This window comes from Phoxinus phoxinus (assembly GCF_949152265.1).
Source record: "Phoxinus phoxinus genome assembly, chromosome: 17".
Taxonomy (NCBI): domain Eukaryota; kingdom Metazoa; phylum Chordata; class Actinopteri; order Cypriniformes; family Leuciscidae; genus Phoxinus; species Phoxinus phoxinus.
In genome coordinates this window covers 15,479,921-15,507,386 of record NC_136892.1, presented here as the reverse complement: position 1 = coordinate 15,507,386, position 27,466 = coordinate 15,479,921, and the positions used below count along the sequence as shown (strand labels likewise).

Sequence of the window (27,466 nt, the reverse complement as noted above, 5' to 3'; positions counted from 1 at the left end):
TAACTGCATGGAAGAGAGCAGTGAGAACATTTAAAACCTCTCTAAGTAAAATAAAAAGTAATTGGTTTGAAACAAGAATACAGCATTGTAGGGGAAACCTTGCACGCACATAAAAAGGCCTTTCAGTTTTTGTCCCTTCATCAGGTTTATTCCCGGTCATTCATCAATACCTATAAAGGCACTATTCGTACACAAAACAATTTTAGTACAGCACAACACATCTCACAACAATTACGTACAGACACACACATTATATGCACAGATTTTGAGGCTGTCCCATCATTGTCCAATCCCAAACACCACACACCAGTGAAACCCTCATGAATATTCAAGTCATCTGTTTAAGCGTGTGGGAGGGGGGTGTTCGCGAAATGGTTCAGACAGATTGTCCTATGCTGTCTTTATCAATCAGTCACTTAGGCTATGTCCCAAATGGCACACTTCATATGCACTTTCGGTCTTGTGGACTTACAATTGGCTGTAAGGCTTTCAGAAGGGTGCTCGTGAGCGCCCCCTTTATATGTGCCCTCGACGAGCCCTTTTGCTGAGCCTGCACTGATGCGAGCTCCACAGCAGACTTTTTCCCAACAGTCAAAGCGGCATTACGTCACGAAAGTGCGGACTTGTAGGAAGACCGCCAGTGCTTAGGGTGCCATTTGGGACAGGGCCTTATCAGTGTTTCAAAAAAGCCCGTCCTCCGGCCAGTCCAGCCGCTCATTTCTTCATCTTCAGGTCTGCTTCTATAGCGCAGCGTCGCCCCCTGGTGCCCCCATCCTGCAGAGACAGATGAAGAGACTTGTTTTCACTCAGTCACTATCCACTTCCTTTTTTATGTAAAAGTGGGCACTTGAATGTGTCTGGCTTCCAGTGCAATCCGCCTCCAGTTATGCCGTTTGATACTGAAAACTGTTATTTGTTTCACTATTTTAATTTCATAATTATAAACACTGGTTTGTAGCGCAAATAGTTTTACAGATGATTTTGTTATTATTCTAATTATTTACATTGAGCGACTAATAAATCGGAAGTTTTGCACATTCACAGAAAATAGGTTACTTCTGCGTTGCAAAATTGCGTTCCATTTTATCAACTGTTTTTCAAGATTACTTTAACATGTCAAACTGGAAAGTCTGACAATGACGGCATATAGAATTTGAGCTTGTTTAGCCAGTAGACTCGATTGTTCGACAAAAACGATTGTTCTTTCTCCTGTCTCTGTGGTTGTTCTGTAGAAAGAATTGTAGCGTTCAGAAGGGATAGAAGGAGCGGACAGGATACTTACAAAGAGAGAGAGAAGGAATGCAGGAGAGGCCATGGGAACACAGTCCTGTGAGAGGGCAAAGGTCAGCATCAGAGAGAGAGATAGATAAAGGTGCTTTGAATATACGCAACACTCAAATGCAAAAGCAGTTAAAAGGAGAATGTTGCATTGAAAAAGAAAAGAACAGAAAGACAGGGTGGTCACACTTTATATTAGGGTCTGATTCTCACTATTAGCTACAACTTTTGCCTCATTACCGCTTATTAATAGTTAGTAAGGTAGTTGTTGAGTTTAGGTATTGGGTAGAAGGGATGTAGAATATGGTCATGCAGAATAAGGCATTAATATGTGCTTTATAAGTACTAGTAATATCCTAGTAATATGCATGCTAATAAGCAACTAGTTAACAGTGAGAATTGGTAACTAAAGTGTTACCGATAGGGTTAATCTGGTTTCATTAATGTGCTTTAACACTTGACTGTATTATCAGCCCATTGTTTATTGCAAATATTAGACATTTTTAATGTTATAAAATACTTCTATTTCGGGACATGCAGTTCTTTTGAACTTTCTATTTCTCAAAGATTCCTGAAAACAAGCATCACAGTTTCCACAGAAATATTAAAAGCACAACTGTTTCCAACATCGATAATAAAAAATGTTTTTGAGCATCAAATCAGCATATTAGAATGATTTCTGAAGGATCATGTGACACTGAAGACTGGAGTAATGATGCTGAAAATCCAGCTTTTCCATCACAGGAATTAAATATATTAAAAATATATATTAAAATAGGAAATAGTTATTTTCTGTACAGTACTAATTGTTACTTCTATCAAAAATCTTTTGATGGTGGCATGCATATATTTATGTGGACTAACATAAGTGATCCAGAATGTTTTTATGAGCTGAAGCGTGCAGAAGGTCTGCCGTATATAGAGCGCCGCACCTTGTCGTTGGGGTCCTGTTTGCGGCTGGCCTCTCTCCCGCGCAGGCTCTTGGCACTGATGCCCGACTCCGAGGTCTGCATGATCAACTGTGTGGCCAGAAATTGCTGGATCTGCTCCAGAACGTCCCTCTGCATCTCCACGGCCATGTGGAACACATCATGGTCTGAGCTGTTGTACATCACCGCATTCTGGAACATCAGCATGATGTCCCGCTGGAACTCGGCTGTGGTGCGGATCAGCCCGTTCTCAATGTTCTTCTTGATAGTGGACAGATCCATTGGCCTAAGCACCCAAAATTGTGGCAAAGCTATTTATATGACCATTTAGAATTACTTTTCTCTCAAAACATCAAAGAAAATTGGATTCCTCCTGATAAGTAGAGGTTTCTCTAATTGCAAACCCTTTAAAGGTTGCACTTTATTTTACAGTACGTGTACTTACAATGTAATTACCTAAGATTAGGTAACTACATGGGTTAGGTTTAGGGTTAATACCTAGTTATAACCCAGTTACTGTAAATACTATAATAAGTACATAGTATGTACACTGGGAACAGGACTGTAAAATAAAGTGCTACCTCTTTAAATGTGCCTTAAACAGTTCGCTCTCACCTGTGCACAATACTGTGGTAACCAGGGGCGATGTCGTCCGTCACCGGTTGCAGGAATACATTTGCATACCTGTTCAAAATGACCAATTATCACTCTGGCTGCACAGAGCTGATGGGTTCTGATGAGCCAGATAAAAGGGGGCGGGGATTTGTAACAACATAATGAAGACTCTCGCCTGTGATTGGCCGCTGCTCGCCACACCAGCATAATGGCTTTCTTCCAGATCTTCTGAGCCTGAATCGCTTCTTGGTCTTCACTGCAGATTGAGCTGAGGGGGAAGAGTTAATTGAATGTCGATTAATTGAACATCAGAGCAAAAACGCATAAACAGAGGCTTGTTTACACCGTGACCTAAAAGTATTGAAGTATAATCATAATCATCAGAACCATTTGCACAATGTTTGATTTTATTTATATATTATATTAAATTAAACTAAACTAAACATTTAGGCCCTGGTTTCACAGAAAGGGTTTAGATTAGGCCTTTAATTCAATTAGGACATTAAAGTAGCTTTTATAAACATGCCTTAGAAAAAAAACATTACTGGTGCATCTTGAGACAAAATAATGAGCCAGATATATTTTAAGATATGTTTGTGCAAGTTACTTTCAGTTAAAACAACTCAAACATGCATTTTAGTCTGGGGCTAGGTTTAAGATTTGTCTGTGAAACTGGGGCTTAATTTACCGGTTATTAAAAAAATGGAAATATTAAATCTAAACTATTTTATCAAATCTAACTGAATTAATAAAACAACATATCACAATACTTGGGACTTTATCTAAAGTTGCTTACTACGGATTGCTGTTTCACTTTATAGTTTTATTGCACATGTTTTTCTATGTCAAACAATCAGACTTGGTGTGAAAGCTTAGTCATGTGTAGTTTGGGCACATACAACTGTGAGGAGGCAGGGCTGCTGGGAATGGAGTCGGCAGTTGTGTGGAGCTGTACGGAAGAGGATGCCGTGTGCATGCTGTAGCCGTCCTCGCTCTCGCTGACCGGAGGGTCCAACTCTGGCTCCGAGAGGTAAACGCCGTCTCCATCCCCTTCTAATCCAGCTTTCATCTCCTCTGCATCACTCACGGCTTCCTCCTCCTCTTTCACTTCCTGTTAACGAGGAGTGTTAAGAAAATACTAAAAAGGGCAGAGTTAATGGTTTCCGGGTCTATGTGTACTCGTGGCTGGTACATTATGTGTTAGCGTATGCGGACAGTCACACCTTTGAGTGTTGTTTTATCACAGGGTCATCTTCTGACCGTGTATCTGGAAGAAAATGGAACATTTGTGAGTTCTTATCAAAATCGTGTTCACAGGGTGTCACGTTAAAGTTAATGTGTTATCACATGCAACCGGGGTCAATGACAAATAAGTATGTCCAAAATAAAATAAAAAGAGGAAAAATATTTTACAATTTTACTTTAAAATACGTTCTTAGAAATGTACTCATTGGCCAAATAGATGGGTTAAAAATATATATTGAATGACAAATATTACCATCTTGTCGTTATTTATTTTTAGAGATATTAGGAATTATTATTATTTATAAATATTACGTTTTGGGAGGTCACACCACTTAACATTTTACAACCTGAACGAACCTTGCTGTGTCATAAAATATTAAATTACTGACCTTGACACACAGTCATAATGGTCTCTGATATTGTTTCTTGTTTTTTTTTCTGCGTACTGGTTGCACCACATGACCTTGATTTAGCAAATTTGAACAATTTTGACAAAGCTGCTAAACTGCCTTTTCCTAAGAAATACTAATAAATAATTAGGCTAAATTCCAAACTAAGGATTTATTTACAAGAATTGAATTCCTTTAATAAGGCTTTTTTTGTCCATTATGATATTTAGACAGGATGCCTTACTTTGATTTTAACAAATTCATCACAGAAAATGTGTATTCAAGGATATACTACTGTTCAAATGTTTGGAGTTGGTAGTATATATATATATATATGTATATATCTTTTAAAAAGAAGTATCTTATGCTCACCAAAGCTACATTTTATTTGATCAATAATACACTAAAATAGTAATATTGTGAAATGTTTTTATGATTATTTTCTATGTTAATATATTTTATTCCTGTGTTGGCAAATCAGAATTTTCAGCATCATTACTCCAGTCTTGTCACATGATCCTTCAGAAATCATTCTAATTTGCTGATTTGCTGATCGAGAGACATTCCTTATTATTATCAATGTTGAAAACAGTTGTGCTGCTTAATATTTTTGTGGAAATATGTTTGGGATTAATTTTTTCCCCAGGATTCTTTGATGAATGTAAAATTATTTATTTTATAGAAATCTTTTGTAACATCATAAATGTATTTATTGTCACTTATGATTAATTTCATGCATCCCTGCTTGCTGAAAATACAGTAGTGTGTGAATGGCGTTTTTAAAAATAGAGAAAATAGCATAATTATATAATTTGCCCAATGCAAAACATGGAGTACCTGATTGAGAGCGTGTCCATTCGTTGGTCTCACTTTTGATCACAGCATGCAGTGATTCTGGCTGCGCATCTGTGTGCTCTGGTCTGTGGGCATCTGGCTCTGAATGGGCTCCTGTTGTCGGATTAGGGTCTTGAGGAACAGAGGGGACAGTGGTGGAGGGTGCCGGATACCCCTGTGCGCAGCCACTGCTGGATCCACACGTGTCGGAACCGTCTCTCTTCCCCTCTAAGAGATGCAGGGAATGTGGGTCTAAGTCCTCTGAAGTGCTGGAGGGCTCAGGGCCGATGGGTCTGAAGGGGTTTGGCTCCCAGGTTCCTGACAGGCTGTGACCCGTGTCCTCGCACAGAGACAGAGCTGCTTCCACTGCTGCAGCATCCAGCGCCTCGGCGTTCTCCTCACCCTACGGGAACACAGGGTGACAATGATTTTCTGTTGGACTGTGCAGGACAGACAACAAGATGTGAGTGGTAAAACACAAGCTTCCATGGTTTACAGACTCATTTTGTATTTTTGCAATGTCAACTACGGTAGTTTGACCGAGTCTAAACTCAAAATAAATGGTTTATTTTTATCCGTCTGCTCAATATACTGTTTTACTTGTTCAAATGGTATACTCAACCTCAATGGAGCTGGATTAAGAAAACTGATTTTGTCTTATAAATTATTAATTTCATGTTTATTTTTACAAATTCATAATGTTCAAACTTGGAAATTCTACATGATCAAATTGTGTGTGTAATTATCATTTGTTCTTATTCTTGAAAGCATACCTTGTCCTCACTATTAAGCTACTATTTATGTTGCCTTTTCCTTGGAACATTAATCACAATTATGCATAAATATGCTACTGTTCAAAAGTTTGGGGTCATAAAGATTTTTTTAAATAACTTTTATTCAGCAAGGATGCATTATATTGATCAAAAGTGACATAAAAAATATTTATAATCTTACAAAAGTTTTCTACTTTCTACTAAATGAATGCTGTACTTTATTTGAAATGTGAATTTTCTATTAATCAAATAATCCTGAAAGAATGACAGTTTCCACAATTAAGCAGCACAACTGTTTTCAACATTAATAATTGCTAGTAATAATAAATCAGCAAATTAGAATGATTTCTGAAGGATCATGTGACACTGAAGACTGGAGTCATTATGCTGAAAATGTATCTTTGTCATCAAAGGAATAAATTACGTTCTAAAATATATCAAAATAAAATAAGTTATTTTTAAATTGTACTTTAAATGTTGTCAAATTTATTAAAACATCTTACTGACCCCAAACTTTTGAATGGTTGTATAAATAACAAGGAAATTATTACTGGCAACAAAGCTATTTTTTGTATGTGTGCATGTATTTGAAATATATTATATTGTATTGTATAGTATAGTATAATAAAAATAAAACCTTGGCACAAAAAAGTTGACTTCAAGAAAATAAATAAGTAAGAGATAATACACGGCTAGCTGTGCATTAAGTGATTTTAATGCAGGATGTGGAGGCAAAGCGGAGTGCATTTAAATAGTTTAATGTACAGATAGCTGTGGATTATCCCACTTATACCATGGTAATATGTAAAGGGTATAATTGATGGTTATTTTCGAGAAAGATGCGTGTGTGAATTACCTGTGTCTGTGCAACATCTCTCTCTACTAACTATGAAGCTTTGAGTTTAACTTTAAAAACAGCGTCTTTTTATCTAGTTAAAATCTATTTTATTAATAAAATCTGCGGGGCTGGTTGATATGAAGTTTATGTGCTCTTGAATGATTCTGTGTGTGCGCAGCATGATCTCCGATCACTGTGTGTGCGAGTGATAGGTGTGTGTGCTTCAATGAAAGCAGTGCATTAATATAGAATGGTGATTAAACTGCCTGTACATTAAACGGTTTTAATGCACACCTTCCAGCCAATCAGAATCGAGTATTTGGACAGACCATGGTATAAATGTATTTATATACAAATGTATGTAATATAGGTCTGATATACCTTCTCCTCAATAATGGCTATGATGTCCCCAACCGTCTCTAAGTCCAGCTCTTCTGCCATATAGGACACAGTCACCAGGTCCTCTTCCCCTAAAACTGCCTCCTTATTATCCACTGAAGCACCGGGGGCTCCATCACCTCCTGTTTAAAGTATTACACACATATCAAACCCACTAATTGGCTTTAGACATTCAATTCATTTGATTTGTGTTCCAACTAGAGACCTACACTCCCGCGGGACCCGGGACGCAGGAGCCGACGCAGCAGAGTGCAGCATGGGACAAGATTTGATGGGCGAGCGAGGGTGCGGGCGGTAAGACACTCGTGTGCGCGGGTTGCGGGAGAATAAAGTAATTCGCGGAACTCCCGCAAAATAGCAATATCTAAAAGTAAAATATCTTAAGACAAACAAATTATTATTCGTCTATTGCACAAAAGCAACAAGGGCAACTAAAATAAAAGGCTTAGCTTTCCTCTGGCTGCGGCTGCTTTTGATTGCTTTTATAGGGAAAAGCTGCCCATAACTGCTGGTTTAGGATCAGTTTTCCCCATAATAATAGTTGGCGAAACAGATTTGGCAAGCGATCCAGTGCGTATCTCTGTTTCCGCTCTGGAGAACCTCAAAGGTTTCTATTTACAACGTGTTTTTGCAGCGTTGAGCAATGTAGCCAATCACAAACATATCTGTTGATTTCTTGAACGCAATGGCCAATCAGATGTGTTTAATTTAGAATCCATTCATTGGTCAATTTGTGAATCCTCATTATAACAAACGAAGAGTGGACACAATGTAAATAAATGACTCATTGTGCAGTGTAGACAATTGATCATAACGGAACTTTGTGAGATTGCGATTAACTAAATAAGAGTGACAGCTTTTTTTGCGATTATAAAGGGTGCACTCTTTCCGTGCTTTCTGCCATGGAAAATCATGCCATTATCATAATAACAAATAATTTATCGGGAGTGTTTGGGGATGTGTAAGTTGTGGCTAGGCGACATGTAACTTGGAACTATTTCATGGAAATTTTATGGACGTACTGAAAAAATATGTATAATTTTACCTGCGGGCATTTGCTGGTGGGAGCGGGACAAAACATGAATGTTGCGGGTGGGAGCGGGAGAAGGTAACATATTTTTGTGGGAGTGGGCGGAAGCGGGACAGAATCCCATGAGAGCGGGAATGAAAATGCCATCCCACGCAGGTCTCTAGTTCCAACACACCAAACAAACAAGAGACAGTTGATCAAAGGTCCAAAATGAAGAGTTAATACATCAGATATGAACTAAAGATAGGAGAAGTATAAGACAGCATCTAGGAGAGACCTGTGCTGAGCGGGGCAGCTGTGTCCACTGCAGACGTGGCAGTGCTGGGGGCGGAGTCTGCAGTGGCCAATGAGCTCAGCTGAGAGGGAAATTGGGCGGGGCCAGCTTCCAGTAGACGAGACAGTGTGGGAGCACCTGAGAAACATACACACACACGATGCACAGAGAGAGCGGGCTAGGCGTTAAGCTGGAAGAGATACCCATATCATGGCAAATACTGAAACAAAGATGCTGATGATACAGAATTTGTCACTTTGCTAGACTTAGTGCACAGATAAAACGTTGTCGGGATAATTCTGGTTCACGTGGCTACGCGGAAGCGATAAATACTTCTTTATTATACATTTTTTAAGGCCAGACAAGTAGTTTGTTGAGGGTTGGTTTGTAAAGAAGGACTACACACCTGTGCACATAATATGTATGTATACAGTATATTCAAACGCGCATACCTATAGACTAAACGCGTGATGCGCATGTGCACCCCGTCTGCGTTTTCCCGGGTTTGCGTTTTTGAGGTTTGCGCAGAGATAACCTTTTTTTATTTATTTTTTATTCAAGGTTTACACCTTGGAATCCATTTCAGGGTTTGCGTTCTCGAGCCACCAGGCACTATTTTGTGCGGATGAGCGGGCCGGAGCGCGTTGAGTGTTTTCTGTTAGAACGGTGTCGTGTTAGCGGCCCCTAAATTAATAACTAATGATCTTTGCAATGGAAGTGAATCAATCAATCAAAAATAACTTTGGCTGGACAATAACTTTATTCTAGAGCTGCAGTAAAGCCAAAACAATATCTGTTACTGTAATTTCCTCTTATCATTGTAAAGCTGCTTTGAAACAATCTACTGTATATTGTTAAAAGCGCTATATAAATGAAGGTGACATGACATGACAGATAATTGTGTATGAATCCATACCTGTAGCTGCCTGAGAGGCAGGTAGTGAAGAAGTCATCATCTGATTTTCGTGACTTCCTGTAAGTTGATTAGACGGAGATTCTCCCTCAACAGCCTGCAAAAAAGATTTTCTGTAGATTACCATCTTTTAAAAGCATTTGGGCCAGATTTACTAACAGCTTGCGCCAGCGCAAACCCTCTTTTGGCATTGAAAAACTACTGTCAGGATTTACTAAAGACACGCAGTGAGAAATTAGCGCTGAAAAGGCGTGGACAGGGTTATTTTTGCGGCTGACCTCACTGCATTTGTAGGAGTTTCCCTTTTAGGCGCAAAATTTATGGGAGGAAATCACGCAAGATGATTTACTAAGGTTTGTGCTCGTTAATTTACTGGTATTTGAGCCATTATTTACCTCCCAAATAAAGGCATGTCTTAAACCAGATGCTAATTTGCGCCGCTCTTGATAGATAACGTTGGTTTTATTTTTCTGTCACTTTATATGGTTTGGACACAAATAAAAGTTTGGGGTTTGAAAGATTTTCTTCTTTTTTAAAGACTTTAAAAAACTTTTATTCAGCAAGGATGCATTAAATTGATCAAAAGTGACAGTAAAGATATTTATAATGTTAAAAATATATATATATTTCAAATAAATGCTGTTCTTTTAAATGTTCTATTATTCAAAGAATCTTGAAAAAACTGTATCAAAACTATATAAAATAAATATTACAGTTTTTTTGGATTGCTTAAGCACGATTATCAAAACAGGGCCCGTGTTTTCAAAACACTACACACAATTAGCAGAACCACACACCCAATTAGCAAAACACTACAGATCCTTTGCATAATTAAACACACTTGTAAAAAATATACATTTCTGTTTAAAAACCACACTTTGTTACCATATGAAACACACACGTTTCACATTACTATACTCTGTTTGCACGAGTTACACTCTGCTGTGATAAACCTAAAACACTTTTAGCACTTCTACTTCCCTATGATTAGAGTAGGCTACCATCAACAAAGTATATATAATGTAAATTCACCAAACACTACACAAGACAATGTTGCAGACTGAAGAAACTCATTTATTTCTCAACACGCCCAAAATGTTGACATGGAGATTCATAATACTGTAACAAAATGTCACTTTACGTATTGTACTGTAAGTTTACTGTAAAAAAATAAAATAAATAAAATAAACTAGACATTGTCTCTTCGCCTAGCTGGATCTGGCCAGAGAATTTCATCGCAAGCAATGTTGCAATGTTGTCATTAGCAAGACACCTTGGAAAGACGAATCCATCCTTGCATTGCTGCTACCTCCATCTGGTCACAGGCCTCCTCCATGGCTTGGATGAGGGGTATCTCAGCCTGGATACGGAGATCATGTACCTTCCACCGCCATGCCGAGAAAAACTCTTCTATAGGGTTGAAGAATGGAGAGTATGGTGGAAGATATAGGACGGTGAAATGTGGATGTTGCTGAAACCAGTTCTGAACCAGAGCAGAGCGGTGGAAAGACACATTGTCCCAGACAACAATGTATTGCATATGAACTCTGCATATGATCGATTTGATTTGCTGCTGTTAACGTTGTGCAATTGGTCCAAGAATGTAAGTATGAGTGCTGTGTTGTAAGGGCCCATATGGGCATGGCGGTGGAGGACCCCATTCTGTGTAATGGCTGCACAGTGTTATATTACCCCCACGTTGCCCTGGGACATTGACTATAGCCCTATGGCCAATGATGTGTCTTCCCCTCCTTCGTGTTCTCGTCAGGTTGAACCCAGCCTCATCTACGTAAATGAACTCATGCTGGATCTCCTCTCCATCCATTCGTAAAACTCTCTGAAGAACAGTGTCAGGCAAAATTGTGCTGTTCAGTGTAGATCTAGTACCTTTCCAGTCGAAATGTTCTTATCACACTTGCCACTGTGTATTGGCTTAGATTTGGCTGTACTCGCAGTCCTGCCTCCCTCAGCGTCAGGCCGTGGTTGACAACGTGGTCAACCAGTGTTGCGCGGATCTCATTTGTCAGATTCGGTCCACTTTGAGCACCTTCTTGTCTTCCTCATTCTCCTCCTCATCTTACTCTTTCTCTTTCCATTGTGCTTGAAGACCGATGAGCTCACCTGCTGCTTTTTATAGTGCTTATACACCTGATTGGTGTGTCTACAATTAAGCAAACAAGTGTTTGCACACCTGATGACTGTGTTAAACCAATTGGTTGGACGGTGCGGTAATTTGACAGTCAGTGCTTTGGTATTGCAAGGAAGTGACTTCATGATAGATTTTTGTGTGTAATGTATGTTAAGTGTGTTTAGTGTTTTGCAAATCACTGTGTGCAGAGTTTTGCAACAAGTGTGAGGTTGACAATGTGCTTATAGTTGTGCAAATATGGGCTGATGTTTTGCTTCTTGAGTGTAAGGTTTTGCTAATAGTGTACTACTTTTAATTTTAGTGTGTAAGCAATCCAAAAAAACTGTAACTGTTTTCAACATTGATAATAATAAGAAATGTTATTTAAAATATTCAAAAATATATTAGAAAAAAAGGTTCTTTGAAATTGTAAAATATTACTGACCCCAAACCTTTAAACGGTGTATGCCACATTGAATCTGCACATTTTTATTTTTTTCTTCTTCTGAAAATCAGCAGAATATATCATAAAACGTATGATTAAATTATCAAATATATATTTTACAGTTTTTATAAAACTCAATGAAGAAACAATGGACAGGGTATGCGTAGAACTTTGTTAGTGAATCGATTTCTTTCGAGCATATATATATATATATATAAATCTGCAGAAAGCTCTAAAGACATCGATGTGTGTGTGTGTGTGTGTGTATGTGTGTGTGTGTGTGTGTGTGTGTGTGTGTGTGTGTGTGTGTGTGTGTGTGTGTGTGTGTGTGTGTGTGTGTGTGTGTGTGTGTAGAATTCTGACCAGTCTGGGGCTGGTGGGCAGGAGACTGCCTTTCTTCAGCAGTTCTGACAGGAGAGGGGAGGGTGGCGGAGTGATTTTCTGACCCAAAAGCTTCTTCTGTGTTGATTCATCTAGCAGAGACCCCAGACTCGCCTCTACCACAGCAGGACCCGGCAGCTCCGTCAGCGGCACAAACACTGATGATCCTGCCCCCTGCACCGGGGACGGATGATTGTTCAAATACGTGACAGTATTTAAAAAAAGAATAATAAAAACATCAACTCACAGTTGTGCTATGATCTGCAGATGAATCTCCGATGGGAAAATCAAGGCTTGGAGAGCCGGCCCCAGAGGGGGAGCGCACAGTCACACTGGGCACACGTTTAGGAGTGTTCTTCACTGCCAGCCTGGCTGAAAAGAAAAGATAAACAGCTCTTGCTATGACGCATTTATGAATGACTGTTCAGAATATAGAATCTCGGATATGAATGACTTCTTTAAGTATGAAACCACGTCTTTTGAGACCACACAAAACAGACAAACAAATGTAAAAAAAATATTCTGATGAAAGCTTGTGGGCTTTCTTTAGTACCCTTATACGCTGCATCTGTGGCCTTTCTTTTCACCTCAGCTTCTTCGTCCTCGTGTTTTCTGCTCCTAATGAAGATCCAGAACTTAAATCACTAAACCAACAAACATTCACTTAAAGACAGAAAAATATCCACATTTTTACTTTATAAACTATAATCACTTGCTTCTGGTAACAGCGGTACGTGAGCAGTTCAGGGGGAAGAGTGACCTCTGACCCGACGTGGGACGTATTGACGACCGCGGAGCAAAACCAAACACCGGTCATGAATTTGAAGTCTAAATTGAGAATTTTTAAAGAGAAATATTGGAGGAGCTTGAGTTTGTTGCCCAGCCATATGCTCTTTGTACTATTTGTTTGAACCTCGAGAGGCGTCTACTCTCACCTACGCTTATGCTACTCCTACATCCTACTTCATGCATCAGGTCAGAGGTGCTATATACGCCTCCGTGTCTATGATACCTTCACACACATGCAAGTCGCCCCTGCCGTTTGCACTGATGCACCTCCATACCATGACAGATGTTTGATTTTGCACCTGTTGCAGATGAAAGTCTGGATGGTCCCTTTTTTCTATGGGACTGAGAACTCAATGTCTGTTTTTCCCCAAAGCAAGTTGAAACATGGTCTCATCAGACCACAGCACACATTTCCACTGTCTTTTAGACCATCTGAGATGAGTTCAGGACAAGAGCACTCAGTGGCATCTCTGCATAGAACTGATGTATAGCTTTCTCCTTGCGTAACAGACTCAAGTGGCATTTCTTGATGCAGCAGCAGACTGTGTTAAGTGACAACAGTTTTCCGAAATAATCCCGAGCGTATCATGGGTTCTCGTGCAGTGCCATCTGAGGACTTACCATACACAGCCTGAGATTTCTCTGGATTCCCTGAATCTTTTCACAGTATTATGAATGGTAGATGGTGAAAGACATAATTTGTTTGCAATCTTCCATTGAGAAATGTGACTTTTTTTTCCCATTGTTTGACAATTCTCTCATAAAACTTGGCACAGAGTGGTGAGCCATGACCCATCTTTGCAAGCAAAGACAGAGATGCTCATTTTATACCCAATCAAGAACCTATTGCCAATTCACCTGCTTATTGTGGGCTGTTTCGAAACATTTTAAATTGGATATACTCCACTTTTTTTTGCGAGTGTGTTGCAGCCATCCAAATCAAAAATTGTCTATCTTTACAGAGTACAATTCATTTGGTCGGTGAAAACATTGGACATATTTTCTTTGTACTTTTTTTTGTCAGTTAAATAAAGGTTTAAGAAAATTAACAAATCACAGATATTTTGTTTTATTGCACTTTACAAAATGTCCCAACTTTTCTGGAAATGAGGTTGTAAGTATGATTGTGTTTGGCTGAAAGAAGAAAGTCATATACACCTAGAATGGCTTGAGGGTGAGTAAATGATGGGATATTTTAATTTTTAGGTGAACTAACCCTTTAAAAAATCTATAATAAAACGATAAAAAAATATATATAAAAAAAAAATATATATATATATATATATATATAAAGTAGAAATTAGAAATGTTAAAGTTAAAATTAAAATTAATTAAAGCTAAATAGAATGTTTTAATAGCACAAAATTAATTATATAAGTATAAATTATATAAATTATATATAATACAATATATAACATTATTATACAATACAAAAACCCATTGAAATGACAAAGGCACATAACATTTTTTTTTTAAATTAAACTTAAAGCTGCAGTCCGTCGTTTTTCCTCTTTGTCGCCATCTCTGTTAGAAATCTGCAATTGCAGTTATTCGCGGAATTATTAACTGTGCGTGGGTAGTAAATCGGCATGAAACAGCGCGGATGAACACAATGTATTGAGGCTGCCGCGTCGCTGTGGATACTGTAACGTTACTGTCATCAGCAATCTCAGAGTATACTTTTTGAAAGTGTCAACATTAGAATTTTCATCTGTAAATGTCATCTGAACAAGTAAGTAACATTCACTTTTGTTCTGACCAAATTCGGGGGGTGGGGGGAAGCATTGCAGTAGCTATATCATGCTGATTAAATCTAACGATTGCTTATAATATCACGTCAAAACGTGAAAAATATATTTTTTCTGTAGCCAATCTGAAGTCCGAAGTCTTTGGGTTTTACAACTGGTGAATCTCCAGTTGTCACTGGTGATTGTCGCTTTAAACTTTCGGGATCCGCCATACCAAGTGCTAAGCTAAATCTCCACCTCCATCATCCACACACGCTAGCCGGGGACTCCTTCTCTATGTGTACAGAAGTGACGTAATGACGCAAAGACATGCTCGAAATTCCCGCGGAAATCCACCAGTACCACTGGAATTAAAATCATTATTACAAGCTTACCGTTTTGAATCGAGGTAAGGCAAGCAGATCGTTTTGAACACTGGCTGGTTACGTTTTTTTTTTTAAATGTCTTTTTTGATATTTTTAAACCCAAAAAAGTGCCGGACTGCAGCTTTAAATGAAAATGAAAATATGAAAATAAAAGCCAATTCAAAAGATTCATAAATACTATAAAACTATAAAAATACTACTAAAATAACTCCCCTATATCAATCACATGCCTTGTTATGATGACATTTTATGACATCTTTGTGTGAGGAACATAATGATGGTTGTATAAAAAAGATCCATGTTAGGATTCTTAAAAAATAAAAAAAAATAAAAAAAATAACAGCTTATACAAAACATTAATGACAATTTTGCGGGGAACTATTCCTTTAAATGTGGTATATTTATAGCAGCTGGAATAACGATTCTTACCGTGTAATTTCCTCCCATAGCTCCTCAAGTTTGGAGTCCAGATGACCTGCCTGGACGAGTTCAGTTTCTCTCTTCAGTTTCCTAAAGGGACAGTAATAGAGTTACAGTCAGTTGACAGTAGGAAATGGTCCAGGCAAGAATGTGGAGATTTGGTACCTGTGCTTCTCTTGTGTGTCCTTGATCAATCGCTTCAACTCCTCTATCCTCTCCGCCGTCAACCTGCGAACGATCACATCCTCCACCGTCTCAACCACCTCCCCTTTCTCACCTCGCTTTCTTCTGTGAACATACACACACACACTCACAGTTAACTGCTGTCGGGAATGGAGTGAGTGTTGGAACGCAAATGAACAGGAAGTGGACTCACTTTGGCGCCTCAGTTGTCTCCAGGAGCTCAGAGTATTGTGATGCACAATGCTGTGAAACAGTGAGGAAAAGCAGAGAGAGAGTGCGTGTGTTATAAGTGTCTTATTAATTGAACTTATTAAAGGAATAGTTTACACAAAAAATACAAAGGATTGGAAGACTTGGAAACCAATGCATGAATCATATGGGGTATTTTTGTGATGATTTTATGCTGCTTTTTTTGTCCATTTTGAGGCTTGAAAGCCCCAGTTGCCATCCACTTGCATTGTATGCGAGAGCAGCATTCTTCAAAAATTACTAGTTTTCGGTTCCAACCAAGAAAAATGTTGTACAGGTTTAGAACGAAACAACAGAATTTTTAGAAACAGCTGAATTTTTATTTTTGGGTGCGTTTTTCCTTAAAGGGGGGGTAAAATACTTAGTTTCAGTCAATCTCATGTTAATCTTGAGTACCTATAGAGTAATAGTGCGTCCTTCATATCTCCAAAAAGCAGAGCTGCCAACTCTCACGCTTTCGCCGTGTGACACACGGTTTTGCCTGTTTTCACACGCACTCACGCCACACATCACATTTCTCACGCAAAAAAAAAAAAAAAAAACTCCCCGACCATAGATGGCGCTGATGAGCGTCACTGAACCCTATGCGCTGCACCCCGAACTTAGTAACAGAAGAAGAGATACAAGAAAGACGGCGGGGAAAGCCCATAGACAGTATGAAAACCGCGACGACTGGTGATGAGAATCTGAGCTCAGCTGAGAGATATTAGTAGGCTAAATAAACCCGAACTTACCGAAATGTATGCCTCGGATCAATCAGTGTTTTTCAACCGCGGTAAGAAGTCAATAAAACAGGTAAATGGTAAATTTAAATGGACTGCAAAACAGGTCGGCTAGAACAATGTCACATAAGTTACATTTACATCAGGAAAGCAATTTAATGACCATTTATAGGCTGGAAAAATTAGCTAAGAGTTTTGTTAAATATGTCCACTATATTAGGCTACATCTATTTTTACTTATATCATTAAAATATTATAAAGTTGTTATTATAATAAAGAACGCATTATATTTTATTTAAGTTGTTATTTTTAACCTTTAATAAAAAATAGGGCTCTCTATGTTTTCAGCATTAGTGATTTATTTGTTAACATGTATCTACTGAAACTAATAATTATCAAAATGAATCGATATTGAATCAAGATGTCAAGCAATAATAAATACAGTAACCTGCCAGCAATTGTAACCATGCAGCTAAACATTGTAACATGTTGTTAGTAAACTTAATAAAAATAAGTTACCAAATGTTTTGACAATCACAACTTATTGTGATGCAAGTTTTTTTTCTCCCACACACAGAAATGTGGGAGAAATTTTCTCCCTTTTTTTCTCCCATCACCCCCCCCCCCCCCCCATCATCTCACTCCAAGCTAAACTCAAAAGTTGGCAGCTATGAAAAAGTCTTTAGTTTCATCATATTTATAAAATAAAAATACAGCTTTCCGATTCTTACCGGAAAAAGCCGAGGTCCTTGATTCTGGGCGTGGGCGGAGCTATAGAGTCAAGCGGGAGCGCCCGGGAAGGTTTGCTTATTATCGATCGTGGTGCGGTAGGTCATATTACTATATATATATATATAGTATTTGGTTTGCAAATCCAGTGACGACCTCGGCCTTGTTAATAAAACATTCGTCACTGAAATGACAAGAACACAAAACCGCACTTGCCACACTCCTTTGCTGTCCCGGAAATACAAACTGCATCCACTGTTCCAGTAACACTGGGTTCTTTGGGAAGCTGAACAAGGTAAACTTTCCCTCACATCCCAAAACACACTTTTTTGGAGACATTCTTGACATCAACCATTCCTATTTAGCGCTGCTGATGATGATTTCCGGTAGTAGCGCGTCGATGCATAGATATTATATAGAGATATATGATGTCTATGCGCCGATGAGCGCGGTCTTTCTCTCCTCTGGTCGACGTGTGCGTGAACGCGCTTTTCCGAGAGCAATGCTCATATAAGGAGTTCCACTCTGGTCTACGTCATTAGATCTACGATAGAAAAAAACCAGCCGAAACGTGTTGCAATCCGGAAGTATGATTTTCAGCACAGAAATTCTCTGTTATTCGTTCAAAATAACTTTTCAAACTTTGGCCATTATTAGCATGAGAATCCATCTCTTTAACACTGTAAACAACTCTGAATACATGAAATACCATTGTACCCCCCTTCATGTCATTGGATTGTTTTACTGCATGCTTCCCCAATACCTTCTGAGAGAACCAATCAGGAGGGCGTCCAGGTTCTGCAAATGGCTTAATGGCTCGGCTCACAGACACCCTAGAACAACCATTGCACAAAAACACGACTATGATGTTGCATGTTAAATTGTTTTTCTTTAATTAATTTATAATTAACTAACTAAGAAAGAATAAGGTGAAGTTAAAGTAACTGAACATGTTTCTTTAAAGAACAATCCATTATAGAATAGTTAATTTTATTAGGAAAATGCCATATGCTCTTTGCAAACTAAATTTCTTATAATTTTTAAATGACTTTAAACTATACATAAACTTAGACTAAAATATTAAGAGATTTCCCATGGATATATGAGGTAGCCTAATTTATATATACACACACACACACACACACACACACATATATATATATATATATATATATATATATATATATATATATATATATATATATATAAACTTTTTTTTTTTTTACAAATATTTATCTATAATGAATTTAGATTCTTCTAGTAATGCAAAGCTCTAAACTATTTTATCGAGTAGAAATTGTGAGTCATTTTTTTATTCTTGCCCTTAATCCTTATCAAGTAATCACAAACAACTAGATGGGGCCTTCACATATTTCTGTGGTAAATTGGGGACCTTAGAGTCAAAAAAGTTTGGGACATCTGAATTAAAGCAATGATATAAATATAGAAATAAAATCACCAGTTTTGGTCTCCACTCTTCATGACAGAGGAGGCAAGGCACAGCTTTTCCCTAATTGACCATGGCTCTGTTGGGCCCAACAGCAATTTATGTTCTGTCCAAAGAATAAAATGGCAGATAATAAAGAGAAAAATGCATTTCAGGAGTACACAGCATTTAAGCAAATGAGTATGTGCTACGCTGCCAGATGATGAATGGGTCGGCAGTTTGACAACTAGTAACGGTGCCATTTTAGATGGTCGAAGCATCATCGGCGTCTCACATTAAGAGATGGTAAATGTGATGTACTCACGAAAGCTAGTATGATATAGTCATAAATGTGTCATTTTGGTAAAGTGTTCAGTGATTAGACCAATGAGCGTCATTGTAATCAATGACTTCTGTGCGCAAATCCGGCAACACGGCGGCACGCGCACCGCTGCATTCATTTGGCACGCGCTTGACATGCATCAATTATAATCTGCCCTCCGCCCCATGCAGGACATACGCCGTACATGCATGTGTATGATGAAAATATAGAGAGCAATACTCACTTCCAACTCCGCTCGCCATTTTGTCATGACTGGACTGTTTTCTATCGCTCCTTTGGCATGACAAGTGTCTGGCTATCAAATGTAAATATGCATATCCGGTGTGAATTTTCCAACAATCATTTTGCAATAAGGTCTGCATAACCTCAACGTGGTTAAGTCACATGTGCATTGCTGAATTTATGTCTGTCATTTTGCGCTGGTATGTCCATATTTTCTTAATACTTGAAGATATTTAAATGGCATTGAATGACGTGCAGTTTACAATAATATAATAATTATAATATTTGGGAATGTTTTATTATTTTCTTTTCCTGCTTAGTAATTTCAGTTGTGAATGAAAGTTTATTTAAAAAAAAAAAAAGGTTACTTCCTGGCGCTTATCTCGTGTAACTTAATGACATTTTAATTTTGGAATGTAAAGAACAATCCATTATGCAATTAGTTATTTTATTTAGAAAATACCATATATACATAAAACAGACACTCTTCGAACCACTGTTCTTACATTTTTATAAATTATACATAAACTTTTTGTAACAAACTAAAACAAAAAAAAGCACTGAAAACATGTAATATTTTAAAAGCTCTTAAATTTATGTGACTTTTTTTTCTGGCAGTTACTGTTATTGCTGCTCTTGTTCATGTGGTGCTGAATAATATAATTAGTCCAATATGCTATGAATTAAAATAATTATTTTGGAATCAACACCAGTGCAAACAAATACCTTACTATGGATCATTTAATTGCAGTATGGTATCTCTTATACTGTCTATGTATGGTATGCCGAGGCATTATATACTATAAATAGCGCGAAGAAAAACAAATGTATATTGTCAACCAAAAAAATATGAATTTGACATGAGAGGCGCCTTCGAAAAAAAAAAAAATAGCTTTTATTTTGACTGGCTGATCCTTACAGGAAGTGAAATGAATAAAATAAAATGTATTTATTCAGATACATTTATTCAGAACGTAACGTTGCTCTGTTGTTTTGGTTTGCCTAGTCATTTATTTACTAATCACAAACATTGTATTTTCTTTAAAATGTATAAAAAACTGATCATAGATCATAGTGTGTGGATTTTTTTTAGTAGCACCGAAACCAAGTGTGTTGTAGGGGGATTAGCTCAGATGGTAGAGCGCTCGCTTAGCATGCGAGAGGTAGCGGGATCGATGCCCGCATCCTCCAATATTTTCATTTTCCTGCATACCGGGTATCTGTGTTTTCGCCCAAAGTGTGAAACTTTTAGCCCACAAATATAAAAACATATACGTAGTAGTAATAACCTAACAACAATAATATTTAACCAAAATAAATTCCAGGTTTAGCAACTAGAAGCAACACGTTGGTTCCGAATGCGGAAGTGGGCGTGGACACTCACCGGAAGTTGTAATGAACCTGCGTTGAATGAGAATCAGAGAAACGTTTAAACGTGACCACGCTGAGCAGAGAAAATATCAATTATACCAAGGTATCAGTTCCATTATTTTATTTTTCAGAAAAATCTAGTTCACAACGCACGGTTTAACCGTTGTTACAGGCTTAATTCCTGTTTGCGTTAATGGAGTGTTTGATGTGAAGCTGCCGGCCTTTGAAGGCCTACGTGCGCTCTTTGTTTCGCTACTACGTTAGCCGTTTATCTGTCCTAATGCGTCTTCACAAGAGAGTCGGTAGATTCTGTTTTTTTCCATTGTAATCACTAGCAGTCTGTTATTATAATGATGTAACATATTTAAAGCTATTCCCGAGCCAGCTTCCGCTAAAGCTTGTAGTGTTGTAACTTGTGGACACCACTATTATAAAGGCTATAAATAGCCCGTGTGCTTGAAGTTTCTGTTGCATCTCAGTCACAGACTAGTGTTTTATAACTATTTGTTTTCTTCATTAGTAATGCTTGAGCAGTAAACGTTTTTCTTTCCATTGTTTACTAATCTCTGTTTTTCTCTAGCTTAAAAACGCATTCATTGTTATCATGGCTGATGATGAAGGATTTGTCGTCCGTGTTCGAGGTTTGCCTTGGTCGTGCTCTGTAGAAGAAGTTTCCCGGTTTTTTTCAGGTAAGAAGGTGGAGTCTTCGTACTGGTCCTCATAATGAATAATACTTAAAAGTCAACACAAAGTTAAAACTTTTGTTTTCAGGCTGCAAAATTGCCAACAATGGAACAGCCATTCATTTCACATACACAAGAGAAGGCAGACCGAGTGGAGAAGCATTTGTGGAGCTGGAGTCAGAGGAAGACCTGAAAATGGCAGTCAAAAAAGACAGAGAATCAATGGGGCATCGATATGTGGAAGGTATGAAATTCTGAGTCTGTAGAATTGTGTACGCTATCATTCAAAAGTTTGGGCCTGTACTAGGGATGCGCCAATGTTACAGCTAATACCAATTAGCAATTCATTTTTTTACTTTAAAACTACTGATGATCAGGGCCGATAATATCCTGGCAAGCAAAAGGGGGTGAAAAAAAACGTCAGACTGCAACTGATATTGTGTGTTTATGAAAATGTCTTTTGTTTATCATTTGACACTGAAGACTGGAGTAATGCTGATGATAAATTCAGCTTTGCCATCACAGAAATTATAATTAAAAATAGTTGTTTTTAAACTGTAATATTTAACAAATTTACTGTTCCTACTATATAGTTGACCCCAGACTTTTGAAAGGTGGTTTCTAATTGTCCTCTTTATGCTCTTTTTCTCAGTATTCAAATCAAACAATGTGGAAATGGACTGGGTTATGAAGCACACTGGTCCGAACTGTCCAGAAACGGAGGGAGATGGACTGGTCAGATTGCGCGGCCTTCCTTTTGGATGTAGCAAGGAAGAGATTGTGCAGTTTTTCTCAGGTATATTCAAACTCTTTCCTGCAGCCCTTCACATAGTCATCGGGAGAAGTAATGGCCAAGCGTAGTCCTCATTGAGGTGAATTTGACCATTCCCATGGTTGCTAGAATAATTTGGTACATTGATTCGTTAGTTAATCCAGCATTGTTGTTCCAAATTATTCTGCCACATTAGGGTTATTACCTTTTTAACTACCAACTCTTGGGATGGCCACTTTATCAAGTCTAAGCCAAGTTAGTGGAACGCTTGCCTTCTTGTAGGCCATGTTCCCAAGTGCTGGAACTCTCCCACTAGGATTCATTGCAATATGCCTTTTTGTTTTATGTTTTTTTATTTTAATTCAAGAAAAGAACAAAGCAACACTTGTAAATGGGCATGTGGATTTATTTAATATGTCCCCGTTGGGGTTATCTGTCCTTGGGTTGAAGGGTTGGAAATCGTGCCAAATGGGATAACATTGCCGGTGGACTTCCAGGGGAGGAGTACGGGGGAGGCCTTCGTGCAGTTTGCTTCACAGGATATAGCTGAAAAGGCTCTAAAGAAACACAAGGAAAGAATAGGGCACAGGTGGGGATGGATGGTTGGATGGTTAAGCTGTTTTTCATGTGGTAAACACCTACTACAGTAAACTTTCAAAGTGGTATGCAACATGAACTTACACACGCCAGACATGCAAACGTCTTTACCAGAGGGCTCGCAGGGCCTTGATGGAGTCCTACTGTTTTGTTTTCTTATGTGTTTATTTGTGAGAAGTCATCAATGTCGAAAGAAAATGTCTGGATTCAAAAAGGCTGAATGCATATTTAGTGTGTAGCAATGGTGCACTTGAGCATCATGGGATTTTCTAATTCTTTAGCATACAAGCGTGTGCCTTGCAGCAGCCAGTTTGAATACCATTTTAGACTGGATCCTGTAATGGGACTCTATTTACTGTCATGCTGAAGTAAGCGTTAGTTTAATGCATGAACGGCACAGCAACATTTAACGTCGTTTAATACTTAGAATTCTGCAATTTTGGGATACAGAAAAGTATTATAAGTATAGTCAGTGCTGGGTAGATTACTTACAAATTGTAGTCCATTACTGAATTCAAATTACGTGTAACGTGATCGGTGACTTTACACATTTTAGGTTTTTCTACCTTTTCATTACTTTTAGATTACTTTTTTACCTAACTCATCTACTAAAGCTTGCTTCTGCCAGAGAATAAAAAATAAATAAAGTTAATTGCAATCTTTCTTTTTATATCACACAATTCTGTGTCAAAGTTGCAAAGTATAAACTCAGAATTGTGAGATATAAACTTAGAAAGGGCTGCACAATATTAAAAGTTTTTCTGCAATATATTTTTAAAACAAATTCACCAGATGACTTCACCTCTATTTGGAAAGAATGAATCATTCTAGAATGATTTGGTGATCCTTTTTTTGTAGGGCAGTCAATCTGCATAGCAAATAACAAATTGAAAAAAACATAGATACATAGAACAAAGATACAACTTAAATAAGCAGTGCTCTCTGTTTTTCAGGTAAGTCTTAACCGTTTTCAGGTACAGAAATTGAATAATCAAATGTAAAATAACACTTCATAGTCTTCACTGTGTAAATTAAATATAATTATTCTTTGTTAAAGCTACAAAAGTGATTTTCTCTTTGTATTTTGTTGTTTGATTAACAACACCGACAGCAGCAGGAATATTAGGCTGCTGTCTCTAAGTCCGAAAGAACAGATCCTATTGACACGCATCCCTTTTCTTTCTCAATTATTAACATTCACGTAAGCCATAAGTGACTGTTTATGAGGATACTCACAGAGATGGGCATTTTGACATCATTTTGCATGTATGCTATGTAAGGGATAATGTATAGCGAGGCAGTTGTTATAGCGAATACAACACCGACAGGCTGATCGGTTCGCGGAGGGGTCTTGAATCAGCCTGAAGGGGTTGTATTCGCTATAACAACCGCCTCACTATACATTATCCCGCTTATTTATTACATGGCTACCTACCAAATAAATCAATAATTTGACACAAAAATATTGATTTAAAAAGGAGTTTATTGATTTAAAAATGATTGTATTGCTTTCTTGTCCATGGCAATGCTCTGTTTTTCATGGCAACGGTGTGTTATACTTAGCAGCGGTCTGTTATCTAGAAATGACAGAACGCATTCTACATTAGAATTTAACCAAGCCATGTAATAAATGAATATAAAACGTTAACATCACTCTGTGATAGTTAAACTTTGCAGTTAATCCGAGAATCACGCACATCCTGCAATGTGACTCTCCCTGATTCGCACATCGTGATATCGATGCTAAAATGATATTTATTGTGCAGCCCGAAGCTTAGAATTGTAAGATGAAATGTCTCTAATTCTTAAAAAAAAAATTCGCTTCCATATTTATATTACATTGACTTGAATAGGGTTATCCTGTACTATAGTGATATACATTTTCAAAGAGAACAAAAAAAATCGTTTAGAATTTATCAACAACATAAAGTGCATTAAACATTACGTCAGTTTTCCAAACTGGAGTTTGTGAAGGAACTGCAGAGGGTTTGTAAGTTGATGAAAAGGTAAAAATTAAACCATCAAAATAACAAATATATATTTTTAAATTGCTTTGACTCATGCAATACCATAAAACTGAAATATTTCAGTCAAAATATTTATAGACAAAAAAATCAGCAGTTTTAGAAAGGAAAATTTAAAAGAAAAAAAATAATTGACTGCCATTTTGTAAATACTAAGTAGTTATCAAATCAAGTATTTATTTATTTTAAATCTGATAACATAAACTGTTACTACCCAGCACTGGGTATATTCAAAAATGTATATATATAAAATAAAAAGGCCTTAATGTTATTTTATGAATTTAGAAGTGGAGACAATTCTGTGAAATGGATGGTATCAAGAATACTTGTTATTGAGCTCTCAAATGCATGGATATTATACATGTTGAGCAGGTGAAGGTCCACTTGTTTGTTTTTTTTGTTTGTTTTTTGCAGTCCATTTAACTCCTGAACAGGAGTGTTTTGTGATGAGTTCATGCATTGCACCTTAGTGCTCATCTGTATGTTTGTAGGTATATTGAGATCTTTAAGAGCAGCCGAGCTGAAGTGCGGACCAATTACGAGCCCCCGCGTAAAGGCATGGGCATGCAGAGACCTGGGCCTTACGACCGACCCAGTGGAGGAGGCCGGGGCTACAATGGCATGAGTCGCGGGGGATCCTTTGACCGGGTGCGACGTGGAGGATACGGTGGAGGTGAGACCAGCTTCTTTAGAAGATCGTGCCACATTTTTGTGCTTTAGCACGTTCTTGGTTTGAATATGCTTGTGTGTTTTATTTTTTAATAGGATCGTCAGATGGACGTTATGGTGATGGTGGTAATTTTCAGAGTACCACGGGTCATTGTGTTCATATGAGGGGACTCCCTTACAGGGCAACAGAACCTGACATCTACAATGTAAGTTGCCACTGTTTGATTTGCTTGATCTTATGACTTTATATGCGAATTACATTAATTTGTAATTGTATAATAATTGGGTGTTAAATACACTTTTTCTGTGCAGTTTTTCTCTCCTCTGAACCCGGTGCGTGTGCACATTGAGGTTGGTCCAGATGGGCGTGTAACCGGTGAGGCTGATGTGGAATTTGCGACACATGAAGATGCAGTAGCTGCAATGTCAAAGGACAAAGCAAACATGCGTAAGTTGGGTGTATTCTGACTTGTTTTTGTGTTATTGATGTTAAATGTGGGAATTTTATATTCAAATCTTAAATGTCTTTGTTTAAATCTCTTTGTTTTCAGAACACCGTTATGTGGAGTTATTCTTAAACTCAACAGCAGGAGGCAGTAATGGGAGCTACGGAGGGCAGATGATGAGCGGAATGGGTAAGTTATTAGTTCAACTACTCTAGCTTGTTGTATAAAGGGCATCTTGCTATGATATTAATATCATAGCAGAACAGCATGCAACAGTCATATCTTCTCTATTTCTAAACTATTTTAATGGTTGTACAGATGAAGCAGCTGACCTGAGGCTGAACCTTAACTAGTGCTTATTAAATTTGTATAACAGTGTAATATTTGTTCTTTCTAGGAAACCAGTCGTCTTATGGGCATGGAGGGCAGCAGATGAGTGGAGGCTACACTGGAGGGTACAGCAACCAGTCTAGCATGGGAGGCTACAATGACTACAGTGCGTTTTAACTTTGTGCAAAACTATACATTAAACAATAATACACTTACTTGGTTCTCACATGTGTATTCCTGTACCTCAACAGATAGCCAGGGTGGAATGAACAACAGTTATTATGGCGGCAGCCGTGGCTCAGTCGGCATGAATGGCATGGGAGGAGGCTGGGGCATGTAGATGCACCTAAAGAATATATTTTAGTGTCGGTTTGTCTCGATTCTGCTGAGGCCGTCTGTTTTCTGTTCTTTGTGATGACGACTATGGGAAGAATCCGATTCACTCCTTGCCCACCTGCACTCTGAACCTCAACGTTGGAATCAGTATTATATTTCCTGCAATTCCTGAGTTGAAGGGTCAGCTGTTGAGCTCAAGCCGTGGCGATTGTCCAGTAATGCTTGTAAATATCCTCCATACATATGGTTCACTTCAGAGACTGTAGAACACCAGCCTCGCATGGCATGAGGTGCTGCAACTCCACTTTTTATAATGCGGAAAGAACTTTGTTGAAATTGATTTTTTTTTTAAACTGGAAAATGTTTTTCTTTTCTTGTCTGGCTACTACACAACATGAATATTTTAATTTTCATTATTGTAGATGTCGCAATTGCATCTATTGGTCTGTCTTTGACTTCTCATATGTATGGTAAATAAACATTCACAAATGTATTGTCTCTGCTTCATGCACATTATTTTTTCTTAAAGGTCCAACAATAAACTGTTTATTTTAAAGACTAACCAAATAAG

The 27,466-nt window shown here is 37.9% G+C and overlaps 2 protein-coding genes across 4 annotated transcripts; one reads left to right on the top strand and one right to left on the bottom strand.

The window, feature by feature from the left end:
- Window positions 1-131: 131 nt before the first annotated feature.
- On the bottom strand, window positions 132-19,861 carry brd8a (bromodomain containing 8a). 3 transcript variants are annotated; one of them, XM_079585411.1, is made up of 20 exons: window positions 19,669-19,861; window positions 19,136-19,229; window positions 18,440-18,509; window positions 16,170-16,219; window positions 15,959-16,081; window positions 15,803-15,883; window positions 13,025-13,089; window positions 12,719-12,843; window positions 12,454-12,645; window positions 9,521-9,614; window positions 8,608-8,742; window positions 7,283-7,422; window positions 5,294-5,693; window positions 4,046-4,089; window positions 3,722-3,933; window positions 2,998-3,090; window positions 2,823-2,891; window positions 2,211-2,493; window positions 1,283-1,327; window positions 132-774 (listed from the first exon to the last, which is right to left on the bottom strand). In XM_079585411.1, the coding sequence occupies exons 1-20, from the start codon at window positions 19,805-19,807 to the stop codon at window positions 715-717; spliced, it is 2,514 nt and encodes an 837-aa protein (XP_079441537.1). In that variant the 5' UTR covers window positions 19,808-19,861; the 3' UTR covers window positions 132-714. The 3 variants fall into 3 exon arrangements, with proteins under 3 accessions (XP_079441537.1, XP_079441539.1, XP_079441538.1); XM_079585413.1 differs by lacking the exon at window positions 19,669-19,861 and adding an exon at window positions 19,428-19,553; XM_079585412.1 differs by lacking the exon at window positions 1,283-1,327.
- Window positions 19,862-21,012: 1,151 nt separating this feature from the next.
- On the top strand, window positions 21,013-27,386 carry hnrnph1l (heterogeneous nuclear ribonucleoprotein H1, like). Its single transcript, XM_079585410.1, has 11 exons — window positions 21,013-21,141; window positions 21,619-21,727; window positions 21,810-21,965; window positions 22,374-22,517; window positions 22,944-23,082; window positions 25,606-25,787; window positions 25,880-25,989; window positions 26,096-26,231; window positions 26,335-26,418; window positions 26,627-26,725; window positions 26,811-27,386. Exons 2-11 carry the CDS (start codon window positions 21,643-21,645, stop codon window positions 26,897-26,899), a joined length of 1,224 nt encoding a protein of 407 aa, XP_079441536.1. The 5' UTR covers window positions 21,013-21,141; window positions 21,619-21,642; the 3' UTR covers window positions 26,900-27,386.
- Window positions 27,387-27,466: the final 80 nt, after the last annotated feature.